Genomic DNA, 14,059 nt, shown 5'->3' on the forward strand with positions numbered 1-14,059 from the left:
GGTGTCATTTCTTTCTTTCTTTCTTTTAAAGATTTTATTTATTGATTTTTAGACAGAGGGGAAGGGAGGGAGAGAGAAATCTCAATGTGTGGTTGACTCTCGAGCGCCCCCTACTGGGGACCCGCTCTAGGACCCAGGCATGGGCCCTGACTGGGAATGGAACCTGTGACCCTTTGGCTCACAGGCTGGTGCTCCATGCACTGAGCCTCACCAGCCAGAGCTGTTTTAACCATTTCTTTCATTGTAGAGTGGAGTCCCTGCTTGGGTCGGGGTGGACAAATCAGGAGCCCCGAGGCCGGACTTCATTCTGCTGTGGAATACCCATTCAGGTGGGCTTGGAAATGGCAGCACCAAATGCCTGGAAGTGCAGGTCCACCGACAGCCTCTGGCTTTACGGAGAGACAGGTGGAACCAGCTCACCTGCCCCCTAAGCCCTTGTACTGGCGTACCTGCATGTTTATCCTGCCTTCCGGTTAGCAACACGGGGAAAGGTGGCCGGAGCCCCTGGACATCAACTTCTCCAGCTTCCTATTCAATGGTCCTAAGGGCTCTTTAACAGAGAGCTCAAACTAAAATTAAAACTAAGTTATCAAAATTTAAACCCGACTGGTGTGGCTCAGTTGGTTGGGCATCATCCAGCAAAGTGAAAGGTCTCGTGTTTGATTCCTGGTCAGGGCACACACCTGGGCTGTGTGTTCAGACCCAGGTCAGGGCGTGTTCAAGAGGCAACCAATCGATGTTTCTCTCTCACATCCACGTATCTCTCCCTCTCTTTCTCCCTCCCTTCCCCTCTCTAAAAATAAATAAGCAAGATCTTTAACTTAATTGTACTAAAAGACTGAAAGTCATGTGTTGATTGAGACCCTCCCTCCTAGAGGGAGTGTGTTGGGGGAGGAGTCCCCCCAAAGTCGTAGTTGGAGAAACTAAATGAGGTGGCTGGTGAGGTGGGCAGGCAGCCAGAGGGTTAGCTCCCAGAAGACACACCTGCCTGCCGCGCTGAGTCTGTTAGCTCAGCAAATACGGAGCAGTCTTATTAACAGCCCTCCGAGCAATCACTTGTCACGTTGGACAACGAGCAAGAAACAGGAAGATGAACTCGGCGCTGAGGCTGCCAGGGGCTGGGGAGGAGCCCTGAGCAGTGCGGCTTTTGCTTTCCTGACGAAGCATCAGCGAAACGCTAGCGACTTGAAATGACAACGAGGGCCCCGGCTGGTGTGGCTCGGTGGACTGAGTGCTGGCCTGCAAACCAAAGGGTCCCCGGTTCCATTCCCAGGCAGGGCACGTGCCTGGGTTGCAGGCCAGGTCCCCAGTAGGGACCCTGTGACAGGCAACCACCCACTGATGTTTCCCTCTCTTTCTCCCTCCCTTCCCCTCTGTCTAAAAATAAATTAAATCTTTAAAAAAAATTTTAAAGAAATGGTTAAAATAGCATGTCGCAGGCCTCTCCGACTAAGCTCTCCTGACTTGACACTGACCCACATGAAAGGAAAACAGAGCCTCAAAATGCCCCTCTTGGTGTGAGGGGAAATCGTTTAAGTGGAAACTCATCTGCCAGAATGAAGCAGGCCAGGAAGGGGTAGCTAAAGGCAGCCAAGGGCGACGTGTGCGCCCAGTTCCCTGCCAGGACACTGCCTCCCACGTCCTTGTGGACCAGGCCGGCTGGCTCCCTGCCCAGCAGCCAAGCCCGTCGGAGGAGTTGGAGTCGCCGCCTGCAAAGTCAACCACAGACACAAAACCTCAGCTCACAGCAGAGGCAAAGGGTCTGACACCTGTCACTGAGATGTAGAAATAAAGTCTCTTTGACCTTGGAAAGGCCTGGGCTTGAAAAGTCGCAGGTGCAAGCAAGAGTCCCTGATCCTATCCCTGGGCTGGTGAGCAGGAACAAAACCTGACCCGTTCCGGAAACCCTGACTGCTCCACTCGGCATCTGGGCAAAGTCCCTTTACAGCCACTTCTGGGGAGCCCATCCCCCTCAGGTCCCTGGAGCTCCAGCCTACTGGGGCCCCAGACACCAGTCTTGCCTACTGGGGACAATGCTTTGGTGAGACACCAGGGGACAGCAGAGCCAGACTGTGGGGGACTGCGCCTCCCGGAAGATGAAGATGACCGTGTGGCAACAGGACCACACCAGACAAGACAGTCCCCAGCACAGGGCGCCCGCTACAGCTCTCGGAGGGGCTCACGGGGGCGTGTGGGCTGGAACAGGCAATGCGGTTAGCAACCTAACATACCACGGATTATGGAGGGTTGATTTTATATTTATTTAATAACATGACTTTAAAAACACAGAGTGCTGCCCTGGTCGGGGGCTCAGTTGGCTGGAGCGCTGTTCCACACACCCCCACCCCCGAAAAGGGTGTGGGTTCAATTCCGGATCAGGGAACGTACCTAGGCTGCGGATTCCATCGCTGGTCAGGGCGTGTACGGGAGGCACCCAACTGCTGTCTTTCTCTCACATTGATCTCCCTCCCTCCCTGCGCGCCTCTCTCTCTCAAATCAATGAGCATATCCTCAGGTGAGGATTTAAAAAAAAAACCCAAGTGCCTTCTACCCTGACTGCCTCCAAGTTTAGGGTACTGCACCAGGAACAAATGGCCTTCCACCTGCTTCCTCCCGCACCCGACAGACACGTCGTGACTTTAACCCTCGCCAGAAATATACATGTTTGCATGGGATTCTCCCAATGTTACGGGCACGCTGCGGGTCACTGGAAGGGTTGACTCGACGGCCTCAGTGACAGCAGGGCACCAAAATTGCAAAGCGGGCTGGGGCACGGAATGTTGTGGGCACCCCGCCTCGTGTTTGCTCAAACGGTGAACCGTGGACGGGAAACCTGAAAGTGCAGCTTGTTCAGGTGCCGCGTGGAGAGGTTTAAGCTACATTTTGACTTGAGGAGTTTTCTCCTGTATTTATTAACACTCGGAACATCAATTTTAAGTAATTGGTGATCTCATTTTACACGGTAAGTGAGCACAAGCTTTGGAATCAGCCTGGGGTTCAGGTTTGGGCTCAGCCAATTAACTGTGACCTTGGGCTCAATGCTTTGTGTAGCTCAGAGCCCGAAGCCTATAAAGCATTGTCAATGAACTTTGCTTGTACCAGCAATTCCTTTTTAATCAGGATTGAATCCCTTGTCTATTCTCAGTGATCACAGCCGAAATGAGTTCAAACCACATGAATCAATAATGATTCTGAACAGGGGAACCTTCTCCCTCCCCGCCGTCGGAGAGACGGGGCAGCAACACAAGTCCAAGCCTGATCGAGGCTCCACTACCTATGACATCATGGAAACGATCTTTCCAAGGGACTGAACAATCTGTCCTGAAAAAGCTAAGAAAATATATAAAAAGGCGGCTATTGACATGAAAATCGCAATGAAGGAAATGTGACTTGAAAAATGAAAACAGGCAGTGTAACACAAGTTCTGTTTCTGAAGCATCTCTGGCATCCATCCCCGCCCTTCTGCCCCCACTGCCCCAGCTCCATGGCCCTCACCAACTCCCCCAGGGCCCCCTCCACCCGTTCTCCACACCAGCATCGGTTCGGCGGGCAGCGAAGAGGCATGGGGTATGAAACGCTGTGTAAGCCCTTCCGTCTGTGTAAACGGCATGCGTTGGCTGTGTTCCTCTCTCTGGATGTGCACAGACAACCTCATAGAATAAACCCAGAATGTTCAGAGCGGTTCTGTAGCATGTGGTCCATTCTTTTGATAGCTTGGTAGCTATTGAGAATTGGGGAAATATCATTATTAATTTTCTAATCAGAACAAAATTAAAGCTGGTTGTTAAAAAGAAAAAAGGGAGCAAGCTTTCAATGGTATTCTACTGCAAACTGGATAAAGTCCAGCCTGGCATTTGTGGTCCACCCCCCTCGACCCCAGATTACTTCTCCAACACGATCTTCTGCCTGGTATCCTCAGCCGAAACACCCCAGAGTCAGCCTTCGCCGCCCAGCTTCCCGGTCTCGGGCCTGCCTCACAGGCTCACTTAGGACCCACCTGCTGCAAGCTCATGGAGCATTCATTTCATCTGGACACGTAACACAATTAACTGTGTTTTTCTCTCCTTCACTAAACGGTAAGCTCTTCGAAGACAGGCGCCTTCTTCCCAGGGCACCCGGCTCACTGCCTTGCACCCAAAGATCGTCAATAGATGTCTGTGGAAACACGTTACAGAAGTGAAGAGGATGACACACCTGGGGCAGGCGAGGAACACTTTACAGAGCTGGGCTTCAAGACGGCGTAATGTTTAGACAGAAGCGGCAGCCGATGACAGCGACCCTTGGATGTTAAAGGTGTCCTCCGAGGACACGTCATCTCTCGCGCGTAGACGACTTAATAGTTATTGCAGGGCAACCGCTCCTAAAAGTTCTCCTTTAAATGAGAGATGTCCCTTCCTGCTCTGCACTTACGTACTTGAACTACGAGGACACAACATCGACAATGAAAAACTAGTTGCCCGAACATGACAGCGTTATCAGAAAACAGAATTAAAAGACAAATGATGAATGAGCAAAATATTCACAACACAAATAATAAAGGCTTAGGAACACATACTGGTTTCCCAATTCTCAATAATTCCCAAACTCTAAGAAATTATTAATAAATGGGCAATTAACAAAAGAACACATCCAAACAGACTAATAAATAAGAAGGGGGAAGCTTAACTTATTAGTAATAAAACGTAAATTAGAGATAACATTTTTTTGTCTTTCAAATCGACAAATTAAAAAATACTACCCAGGGCCAGGGGTGAAAGGCAAGGTATTTTCATGGGGCTTTCCTGGAAAACAATTTAGCAATACGTTTTAAGAGTTTTAAAAACAATTAATTCCCATTGGCCCAGTAATCCTACTAATGGGATTCTATCCTAAGGAATTGATTTTTTAAATGTGCACAAAGCTCTATACATAAGCAGCACCGTTCATAAGAATTAAAAACTAGGAACAGTACAGATTACCAACTCTAAGCAAACAAAGTGTGATACTACGTTTATGTGATGCTCGCACTGAAAATCTTATATTTTTAAAAGAATATTTTTGCCGTTGGGGGAAATGCTTGCAGTAAAAGTTAAAGTGAGGGGAAGAGATTATATGATACACATTCTGGAAACCGTGCTGAAGACAGGAATGGCCTCTGGGAACGAGGGAAAGGGGAATCTTTCTCATTTTATCGGTGTTTTTTTTCTTTTCAACAGGTAATAATAATGGCAGTGGCAATGTGTCTGATAATCATTTGAATGTTTCCTGTGGGCCACGGGCAGTTCTAGGTGTTCTCTGTTTGTTTTTCTCACTCAACCCTGCAGCTGCCCAAAGAGGTAAGTGCTGTACTCTTGGCATGGCTTTTACAGAGAAGAAAACCGAGGCACGAAGGAGGAGTCGGGCCTAAGGATTCAAGTGTGGCATTGGGACTCCGGATCTTCCTCCCTCTAACTATAGTCCTAAGGTGCCGGTGCCTCTGGCTACGTACGTATAGTACTGGGTTTGTAAGCTAAGAAATTGGTCCCACGCCTGCCCTGGTGGTCCCTCCTTCTCCCCTCTAGCTACATACCCTCCCGACCACTTCAAGTTCTTGCTTAACGGTGACCTTCACCAGGAGCCCTACCCTGAGCACAAGGCTCAGGATTGCAGCCTGCGCTCCTCCGTTCTCCGCTGCGTTGCTGTTCGCATAGTGTGTATGTGGCATCACGCACAGCTCTCAGATTCGCCCTGGGATTCCGTGCCCCTGCCCCAACGCCGTGAGAGCTCCGCGGGGTCAGGCGCTTCCTCCTGTCCTGCTGGCCGGCATGCCACGGCCTGGAAAGGTGCTGGCACGAGCAAGGTGCTCCACGCACATTCGCGGATTAAATGTTAAAAATGCAGCATGATTCCAATTTCACAATATGGTTTTAAAGCACAAACATGGGTAACGTGTATGGCGGAGAATAAAATTTTCAAAACGTTAATGGTGATTTCAAAAAAATGGATATTTTTTTCTTCTTTATGGTTTCCTGTGGTTTTGTTCCGATGTGGAAATGTATTATTTTATCATGGGAAAATTGCTTTTTAAACGTCTCTTCTAAACCTCGGGTAACACACACTGCCACGCACAGCAAGTAACCTCGCTGTAAATTGCATGAAAGGCGTTCGACTGTTGGAGAGGCACTGGTGGTCTTTAAAGGTAGGAATCGCCCAGTATTTTGTGGTGGTTAAATATTTCTTAAAGGAATAAAATCCTAGCCTCGTGGGTCGACCGCGGCACCCCTGGGGAACACACCCACCTAGCAACGCGAGCGGAGCTGCAGCCTGGCGCTGCGCCTTTAATTCCCGGGCTGGGGTGGGGCGGTGGTGGAGAATTTCCGCTCCCCCAAGGCCCTGGTGGCAGCTGTCACCTGTAAAGCGAGCACCGAACGCGGGGGATGCAGCCCGGTGCCCATTGGACAAAGTATAAAGGCAGAAACCTACCCCGAAGACTGGGGGCCGGCGGGGCGGCGGTGGTGGGCGCGCGCCGTGCCTTTCCCCCGGAGACTCCCAGGCTCTGCGGCGCTGACTTGACCGCGGTCCAGCCTCGGCGACACGCCCGCCCAGCCTCGGTGGAAACGACCAGGTGAGCCCGGCCGAGGCGGACGTGACTCCCGGAACCCCGGCTCCGGCGCGCACCAGCGGGCGCCGGGCGGTCCACCTGGCCCAGCAGCCCCGGGCGGAGGCCGGCGGGAGGGGCGGCCGGGCTTCCCGGCGGGGCAGACACTGGCCATGGCCCTGGCCGCGGCAGCGGCCGCTGCGGCCGCGGGGGTGAGCCAGGCGGCGGTGCTGGGCTTCCTGCACGAGCACGGCGGGAAGGTGCGCAACTCCGAGCTGCTGAGCCGCTTCAAGCCGCTGCTGGATGCGGGCGACCCGCGCGGCCGCGCTGCCCGCAGGGACCGCTTCAAGCAGTTCGTCAACGACGTGGCAGTGGTGAAGGAGCTCGACGGCGTCAAGTTCGTGGTGCTGAGGAAGAAGCCGCGGCCCCGAGAGGGCCCAGAGCTCTTGCCCTCCTGCGTGCCCAGCACCGCCGAGCCACTGGCCCCGCCGTCCAGGACCACGTCCCTCTCACACGTGGACACCGCTGCCTCCGGGGCTCCGTCCTCGGCGCAGCCGTCGGTGGATGCACCCGGGGACCCGGACCCGCCATCGGAGCCACAGGACACTCCTGGGGCGCCGGCCTCCGAGCTCACTCAGCCGACTGGGGAGCCGTTGTTAAGTCCCCCAACCCAGCAGTCAGGGGGGCCGTCCGACCCCGGGCTTCCAGCCTCGGAGCTAGCCCACCCCTCCGAGGACCTCTCTGCAGAAGAGGCCCCACCGTCGGAGGCGGCCTTACCCTACGCAGAGCCGCCCGACCCGGAATCCGGGCCTGGGGCGACGACAGGGCCGCCGCCACCCCCACGGCGCGCGCCTCCGCAGAAGCCGTGCATGCTGCCCGTGCGCTGCGTCCCGGGCCCCGCGGCGCTCCGGATCCGAGCGGAAGAGCAGGGCCTGCGCCGGCAGCTGTCGGAGGAGCCGAGTCCGCTGAGCTCCCCGCCCCTGCTGCGGCGGCTGTCGGTGGAGGAGTCCGGCCTGGGCCTCGGCCTCGGCCTCGGCCTCGGCCTGGGCGCGGGCCGCTCCCCGCACCTGCGGCGCCTGTCGCGGGCCGGCCCGCGCCTGCTGAGCCCCGACACCGAGGAGCTGCCCGTCGCGCCTCCGCCGTCTGCCGTGCCCCTGGAGCCCGCCGAGCACGAGTGGCTAGTGCGCGCGGCCAGTGGCCGCTGGACCCACCAGCTGCACGGGCTCCTGCTGCGCGACGGAGGCCTGGCCGCCAAGCGCGACTTCATGTCCGGTTTCACCGCCCTACACTGGGCCGCCAAGAGCGGCGACCGCGAGATGGCTTTGCAGCTGGTGGAGGTGGCGCGGCGTGGGGGCGCGCCGGTCAACCTGAACGCGCGCTCGCACGGCGGCTACACGCCGCTGCACCTGGCGGCTCTGCACGGCCACGAGGACGCCGCGGTGCTGCTGGTGGGCCTGGGTGCGCAGGTGCACGTGCGCGACCACAGCGGGCGGCGGGCCTACCAGTACCTGCCGCAGGGCGCCACCTACGCGCTGCGCCGTCTGCTGGGCGACCCCAGCCTGCCGGGCTCGGCCGAGCCCACTGCGGTCGGCGGGGGCGGGGGCAGTCTTGCGGCCCGGCGCCCAGTGCAGGTGGCCGCCACCATCCTAAGTTCCACCACCAGCGCGTTTCTGGGGGTCCTGGCTGACGACCTGATGCTCCAGGACCTGGCTCGAGGCCTGAGGAAGTCGGGCTCCTGCTCCTTCACCAAGTTCTTGGGTGCCTCGCCCATAGCTCCTCGTAAAAAGACGAAGAGCCGCAGTGGCGTGCCGGCCTTTCCAGAAACGTCTCGTCGATCCACTCCGGGGCCCTTCGCTGGTCTAATGCCCAGCCTGCCCCCCACTACCTGACAGTCCCTGAGGCTTCGGCTGAGTTGATCTTGCTGGGCCTGCCCCTCGCAGTCTAAGCTCGCCCGCGACAGCGGCCCAGCACTTTGCACTCCATCCGGTTTCCAGCCTTGGCCACTGCAGTCCGTTTAACCCCGGGGAGCCCGTGCCTCCAGCTTCTACTGAAGCTTCACCTGTCTGCGGAGCTGGGATTCGAGATCTCAGTGAGCGTCCTATGAAGACCGCCAGAAGTCAGGCTTAAACACTGGGGGAGACTTGAAATTCAGGGTTAAAGGTTAAGGGGCAGCAGCTGGTCTGGCCCCTGAGTGCGTTAGCCCAGTGCCTCTGCTTCCCTGCACTCCCAAGCCAGAACCAGTGGCCAGGGCCTCCTTCAGTGTCCTGTGAAGTCAGATGGCTGGCCAGCTCTCAGATACCAGTGGTTTTGTAATTTGATGCTTTTATCCTGTTTTTAAATTGAAATGAGGTAAAGCAACTTTTATAATAACCTTGTGAAATTATATTTTTCCATTTTTTAGGCAAAATGCTCAGACATTTTTGATCTTTGGTAAAGGTTTTGGAATTCTATTAAAATAACTAATGATCAATATCTCAAAGAAATTGCCCTGGCTGGTGTGGCTAAGTGGGCTGAGCGCTGTCCTGTGAAGCAAAAGGTCACCGTCAGGGCACAGGCCTGGCCTGTGGCCCAGGTCCCAGCTGGGGGCTTGCAAGAGGCAACCAACTGATGTTTCTCTCCCTCTCTATCTCCCTCCCTTCCCCTCTCTCTATAAATAAATAAATAAAATCTCTCTTTTTTTAATCTAAGAGAAATTAGCCCCAACCAACAAAACCCTTAAACATTTATCTACCTCGTTTTAGGCACTGAAGGCCCCAGAGAGTCTCGGACACAGAGCGTGACCATTGTAAATGCAATTCATTTCATTGGCACTGCGAATGCTAAATATTGGAAACAAGTGTGTCTTGAGAGGAAAGGCGATGTAACGGGAGAACAGAGACATCTGGACAGACAGATTTTTAATTAGTGGTTTTCTTTATGGTGGAATGTAACCGCGCGTCTCTGGCGCTCGTGGGTGGCATTTTGATTTGGCATGAACGTCTAATTATTTTAAGTGTGTTTATGCGAATTGCGCTGTCACGCCATGTTTCTGAAATCTGGCTGAGCCTTTCAATAAAGTAGGTAAATGTTCCAAGTGGGGCCACCAGTAAAAAAAAAAAAAAAAAAAAAGTTACAGCATCACACCAGAAAAATAACTAGTAAAGTAGCACTGGATACAATTAAGGAGCAGCAACTGTTTTATGTGAAAGTTCCGTACAAATAGAAAGTGCATGATATCCATTTGGGAAAGTCATCTGAAAGCCCACACTTTGTTCCAAAACAGTAGATTCAGCATCTCTTTGCTCAGTGACCTTAGAGGGTTGATTTAATGTCTCGGGACCTTTGCCTCTCTGGAACCGCGAAGGTTTGTACCTATGGCCAAGATTTCCCAGGTTCAAGGCAGTGTAATTATAATGGCTCTTTCTCTGTTTTAAAGATGTGGAATCTATTTGCTCTACCTTTTTACTTACGTCATACGGTGGGGACGCCCTGCTTTTGCACATTGTGTTTGCATGTCATTAGTTGTATCAATCCAATGCCTTCTGTGGCAGGGGTAGTAGGGCGCCCTGCCATAGAGGAGTACCTGTAACAGCGAGGCCTCTGAAATTATTTCAGGTGTAAATAAAATGTTTTGATTTAAGCAATGAAATAAACAATCTCCCATTTTGTTTCTGTTTGTGTGATGATGTGTTTTCCTTGAATCTTCTACAGCTCTTGCCACTGTAGCCCCAACCTTCTTCTACCTCCCCCCACTCCCTTTGCCACTGTGTTTTTCTTTCCTTCTCCTTTAATTTACTTAATTTCTTCCTCCTCTCTTCATCCTTCTCCTGCCACTTTCAAGCATTCTGTCATCGAAAGAGTTTGAATAGCTCTGCAAAATAAAAGGAGTCAACCACACGTGGCCCTAGTAGGCAAAACCGTAGGCAAATGCAAGCTCTGGTCTGACCTTTCCCACCTTCCTTACCTAGAACTCCAGCTAAGCTGCATAAATTATTTTAAAATGCAAATGAAATCTTCTGCCTCTGCAGGAAAACTGTGGGAGGCAATAATTATAGCAATCTGAGTGGCTGAAAGACGAAAAGACAATAAAATATTAGAGATTTTATATGGTAAAAGAGAGACTTGACTAGGTAACAAAGGTCACAAACAGTTATGACCCACCTTGAGAAAGATCAAAATCTAAACAAGTAGGGTAGTAATAACAATAACTAGTGTTTTATTGAACACTTAACTCGGAGGAGGGTTACTCAAATGACCAGACAAATCTTTGTGTTGCAGAGGGTGTGCTGGGAGCCTTCCCAGTGAGGTAAAACATTTGGCAAGAGTTTAGAACCAATAAGCCTAAAACTCGGGTGTTAGAAAGCACTGCTTTTTCATCGCAGGCCAAGACTTTCTGAAACTATACGGCACGTCAGCAGGAAATTATGGATGGGTGAGCATGTGGAGAGTTTTCAAGAACCACATATTGCCTAGCAGGAGGTACCCCTGTGGAAGGGCATTTCCAGCTGACACACCCGAGAATAATTGTGTATAAGCTAAGGCAATTGAGCTGGTTAGAATTCTCACGGGGACAAGAATGGCTCCTTTTAATGGGGAGAATTGTTGATGGACAATGGATGCACGAGCCGTGGCCAGAGCGAGCTTTTCATAAGGTTTCACATTTCCTTCACAGAAGGTTGGGAGTTGTTGAGCGCGTGCCACTTACTACCGGAGGCCGGGGCGTGGGCAATGTTCGTGTGACCTGTGTCTGTTATGTGCCAGGCGCGGCTCTGAACGCTTTGCAGGTACTAGCCACCACCTTAAACATAGGCACTGTTAGCGTCTTGAAGTGAGGAAACCGCAGCCTAGAGAAATCGTCAGTGACTTGCTCAGGCCTCACAGCTGGGCAAGCGCTGTGTGGGCAAGGCTTCCTGAGCCCTTCCCATGACCGCGTCCTGCTGCGGAAAAGCTCGGTGGTCTCAGCCTCAGCCCTTCACTCACTGAGCAACCTCAGGCAAGTCACCCAGTTCCCCGATGCCGTCTCCCCATTGTGTGGGACGAAAGACTGGCATACCCACCCTGCAGCCTGTGGGGAGAGGGGCACAGGATATGCGTAGGTAGAGCTGTCTGTGAACTGCAAGCCAACCTGAAATACTAGGAGGCGTGCCACGCTGGGCCCACAGGGGCATCTGGCTACACCCCAAAACGAAATAGCTCAGATTGGTGCCTTTGCTTCCCCGTTCTTTTATCACGTCAATAAACGTGCACAGAGCCCTGGCTGGCGTGGCTCAGTGGATTGAGTGCAGGCTGCAGACCAAAGGGTTGCCAGTTTGATTCCCAGTCAGGGCACATGCCTGGGTTGCGGTCCAGGTCCCCAGTGGAGGCCACATGAGAGGCAACCACACATTGATTAAAAAAAAAAGATATTAAAAAAAAAATGTGCACAGAAATTACCAACTTTACTAGGAAAAACGTACTCCCACAAAAGGGAAATTATTCCATGTTCTTTATGTCATGTGCATTTAGATAGTTAAAATAGATATAACAATGTCTTTCTTCATTTACATTCCTGTAGAATCCCTACCCCCACCTCCCAGAACTGGACAGTCGGGGCGCAGCCCTCAGCACACAGTTACAAGGTAGGCACACCCAGGACATGCATTCTCCCCTCGTTTGGGCCTTTTCCTGGAAGAAATTATTTGACCGCTTAAAATGTTTGCTTAGATAAGCTCTATTGCTCTCCAGAGAGCTTTTAACCTCTGTCCTGGCCTCATCATTGGAGCTGCCACACCTCTGGCCTTGAACCTTGGAGCAGAGGTGGCCTCAGGTGTGACTACTGGGAAGAGGGAGAGAGGGAGGAGAGAGTGAGCAAGAGCCAGCAGGAACGAGAGCGCGCGAGACACAGACAGACAACTGGTAGGTATGCGCAGACCTCTCTTCCAGAAAAAAAAGTCCTCGTGGGAAGTTGATGCGGATTTAAATTTCAAAGACAACAGTAAACCACCCTACGTGGCCGCCTAAAGACAATAAGTCTACCTGCTTATTGGTGGAGCGGTGACAACCTCAGGGTGGTAGAGAAGGCCACGTTGGAGCGATTGCCTCCCCCCACCCCCAGCCCCACCCCCGCCTGCTGGTCAGCTGCCCCCCTCTGCGGCCCTCAGCTACAGTTGACCTAAATTCCCTCTTAAGCTTCCGATCTGCATGAGAGTGAGCAGGCGGCGAGGACCCCCGAGGTTTCCCCGCCGCTGGAGGAGGTACGTGGTGCGCGCACCCGGCTGTTCACGGCATGCGGCACACTGCTTCCCCATTCCGTTTCCAATCTGCAGTCTGAAGGTAAAAGTACACTAATTACATCCATATTAGCAGCAGCAGCGAGGGCGGGGGAGGCAAGCCGCGGAGGCGGTCACAGGGCTGCCTGTTGCCCAGCAACAGGCCCAGCTTCAGCTGGCCCTGGGCAGAGCCAGGAGGCTCAGCCGTCTCCAGCGCGGCGGGGGCAAGGAGGGCAGGCGGGGGTTGGGGGGCGCAGGCGGCTTCAAGAGGTGGGGACCAGAAACTCCAACCGGGAGCCCTGAGTCCCTGTGTTCCAGCCGTGGGCGGGGGTGGCGACTAAGTAAGACTCTTCTCGATACTGATACTGGAGATAACAACCCTGGCTTCCCTCCTCCTCACTTCTCATTAACCAGCAACCAAGGAAAGCGAGCCAACCTTCCCAGGGCTGCCTCGCCAGAATTGCTTTCCGACTGAAGCAAAAAGGCCCAGCCCCAGCCTTCGGCCTCAGCAGCGACACTGCTCTGCAGGCCCAGGCAAAGTCCTCCCAGTGGCTAGCGCGGAGGGCCTGGGAGCTGCAGGGGCTGCTGGTGGCCAAGTACAGGTAGCCGCTTTCATCGTGAGAACAGTGCCCTCTGCTGGCGGTGTCCTGGAGGGTGAAATTCACCGGGCTCCCGGGCCCTGCAAGTCCTGGTCTGTGGTACCAACACGCAGCAGCTACGGTGAGCTCCTTCTTGCCGTCTGCAGGAATAACGGAATGGGAGGGAAATAAAGTGGAGGGAAATAAAGGAGACAGAAGCCACGTGAAAGGACGGGCGCAGTTGGTGTCCACCTACTTTGGTGGCTCCCCTGATGTGGCAGGGACAAGCAGAGAAGCCTCGTATTTCCCCAAGGCAAATCTCAGCACAGGAGCAAAGGGCAATCTAGCTGGGCAATGGCAGACGCTGCTCCCCAGGCCCATCCGGGCCTGGGGGTGCTTTGTCTGAAATACACCGTCTCCACTGGCCCACGGGACCCCGTTAAGTGTCTTTCCAAGAATATCGCCACCAGAGAATGCAACGGGGCCTGTCCAGGGCAAAAGGCAGAAATAGGCAGATTCCGTGTAGAATGCATCCTGAAGCCAGCGGCCCTGCTGGACTGAAGGCCTTGGAGCGGAGGCCCTGCCCAGTGCTCAAAGCATAATGTTAGAACCCGCGACTGCCTCAGCAGGAGCCCCATATGTTTTTTATAAAACGGCACAATGTGAGCATTGTTCTGCGCTCAATAGCACGACTGTTA

At 53.5% G+C, this 14,059-nt stretch overlaps 1 protein-coding gene across 1 annotated transcript; it reads left to right on the forward strand.

Moving 5' to 3' along the window:
* Positions 1-5,981: 5,981 nt before the first annotated feature.
* Positions 5,982-10,218, forward strand: SOWAHA (sosondowah ankyrin repeat domain family member A). Its single transcript, XM_053913230.2, has one exon. The coding sequence runs from the start codon at positions 6,730-6,732 to the stop codon at positions 8,443-8,445; it is 1,716 nt and encodes a 571-aa protein (XP_053769205.1). The 5' UTR covers positions 5,982-6,729; the 3' UTR covers positions 8,446-10,218.
* The last annotated feature ends 3,841 nt before the right edge of the window (positions 10,219-14,059 follow it).

Source organism: Desmodus rotundus, chromosome 10, assembly GCF_022682495.2.
Source record: "Desmodus rotundus isolate HL8 chromosome 10, HLdesRot8A.1, whole genome shotgun sequence".
Taxonomy (NCBI): Eukaryota; Metazoa; Chordata; class Mammalia; order Chiroptera; family Phyllostomidae; genus Desmodus; species Desmodus rotundus.

Bases quoted from the DNA above. Each gene is read 5' to 3' on its own strand.
- SOWAHA (XM_053913230.2), top strand. From the start codon at position 6,730: ATGGCCCTGGCCGCGGCAGCGGCCGCTGCGGCCGCGGGGGTGAGCCAG.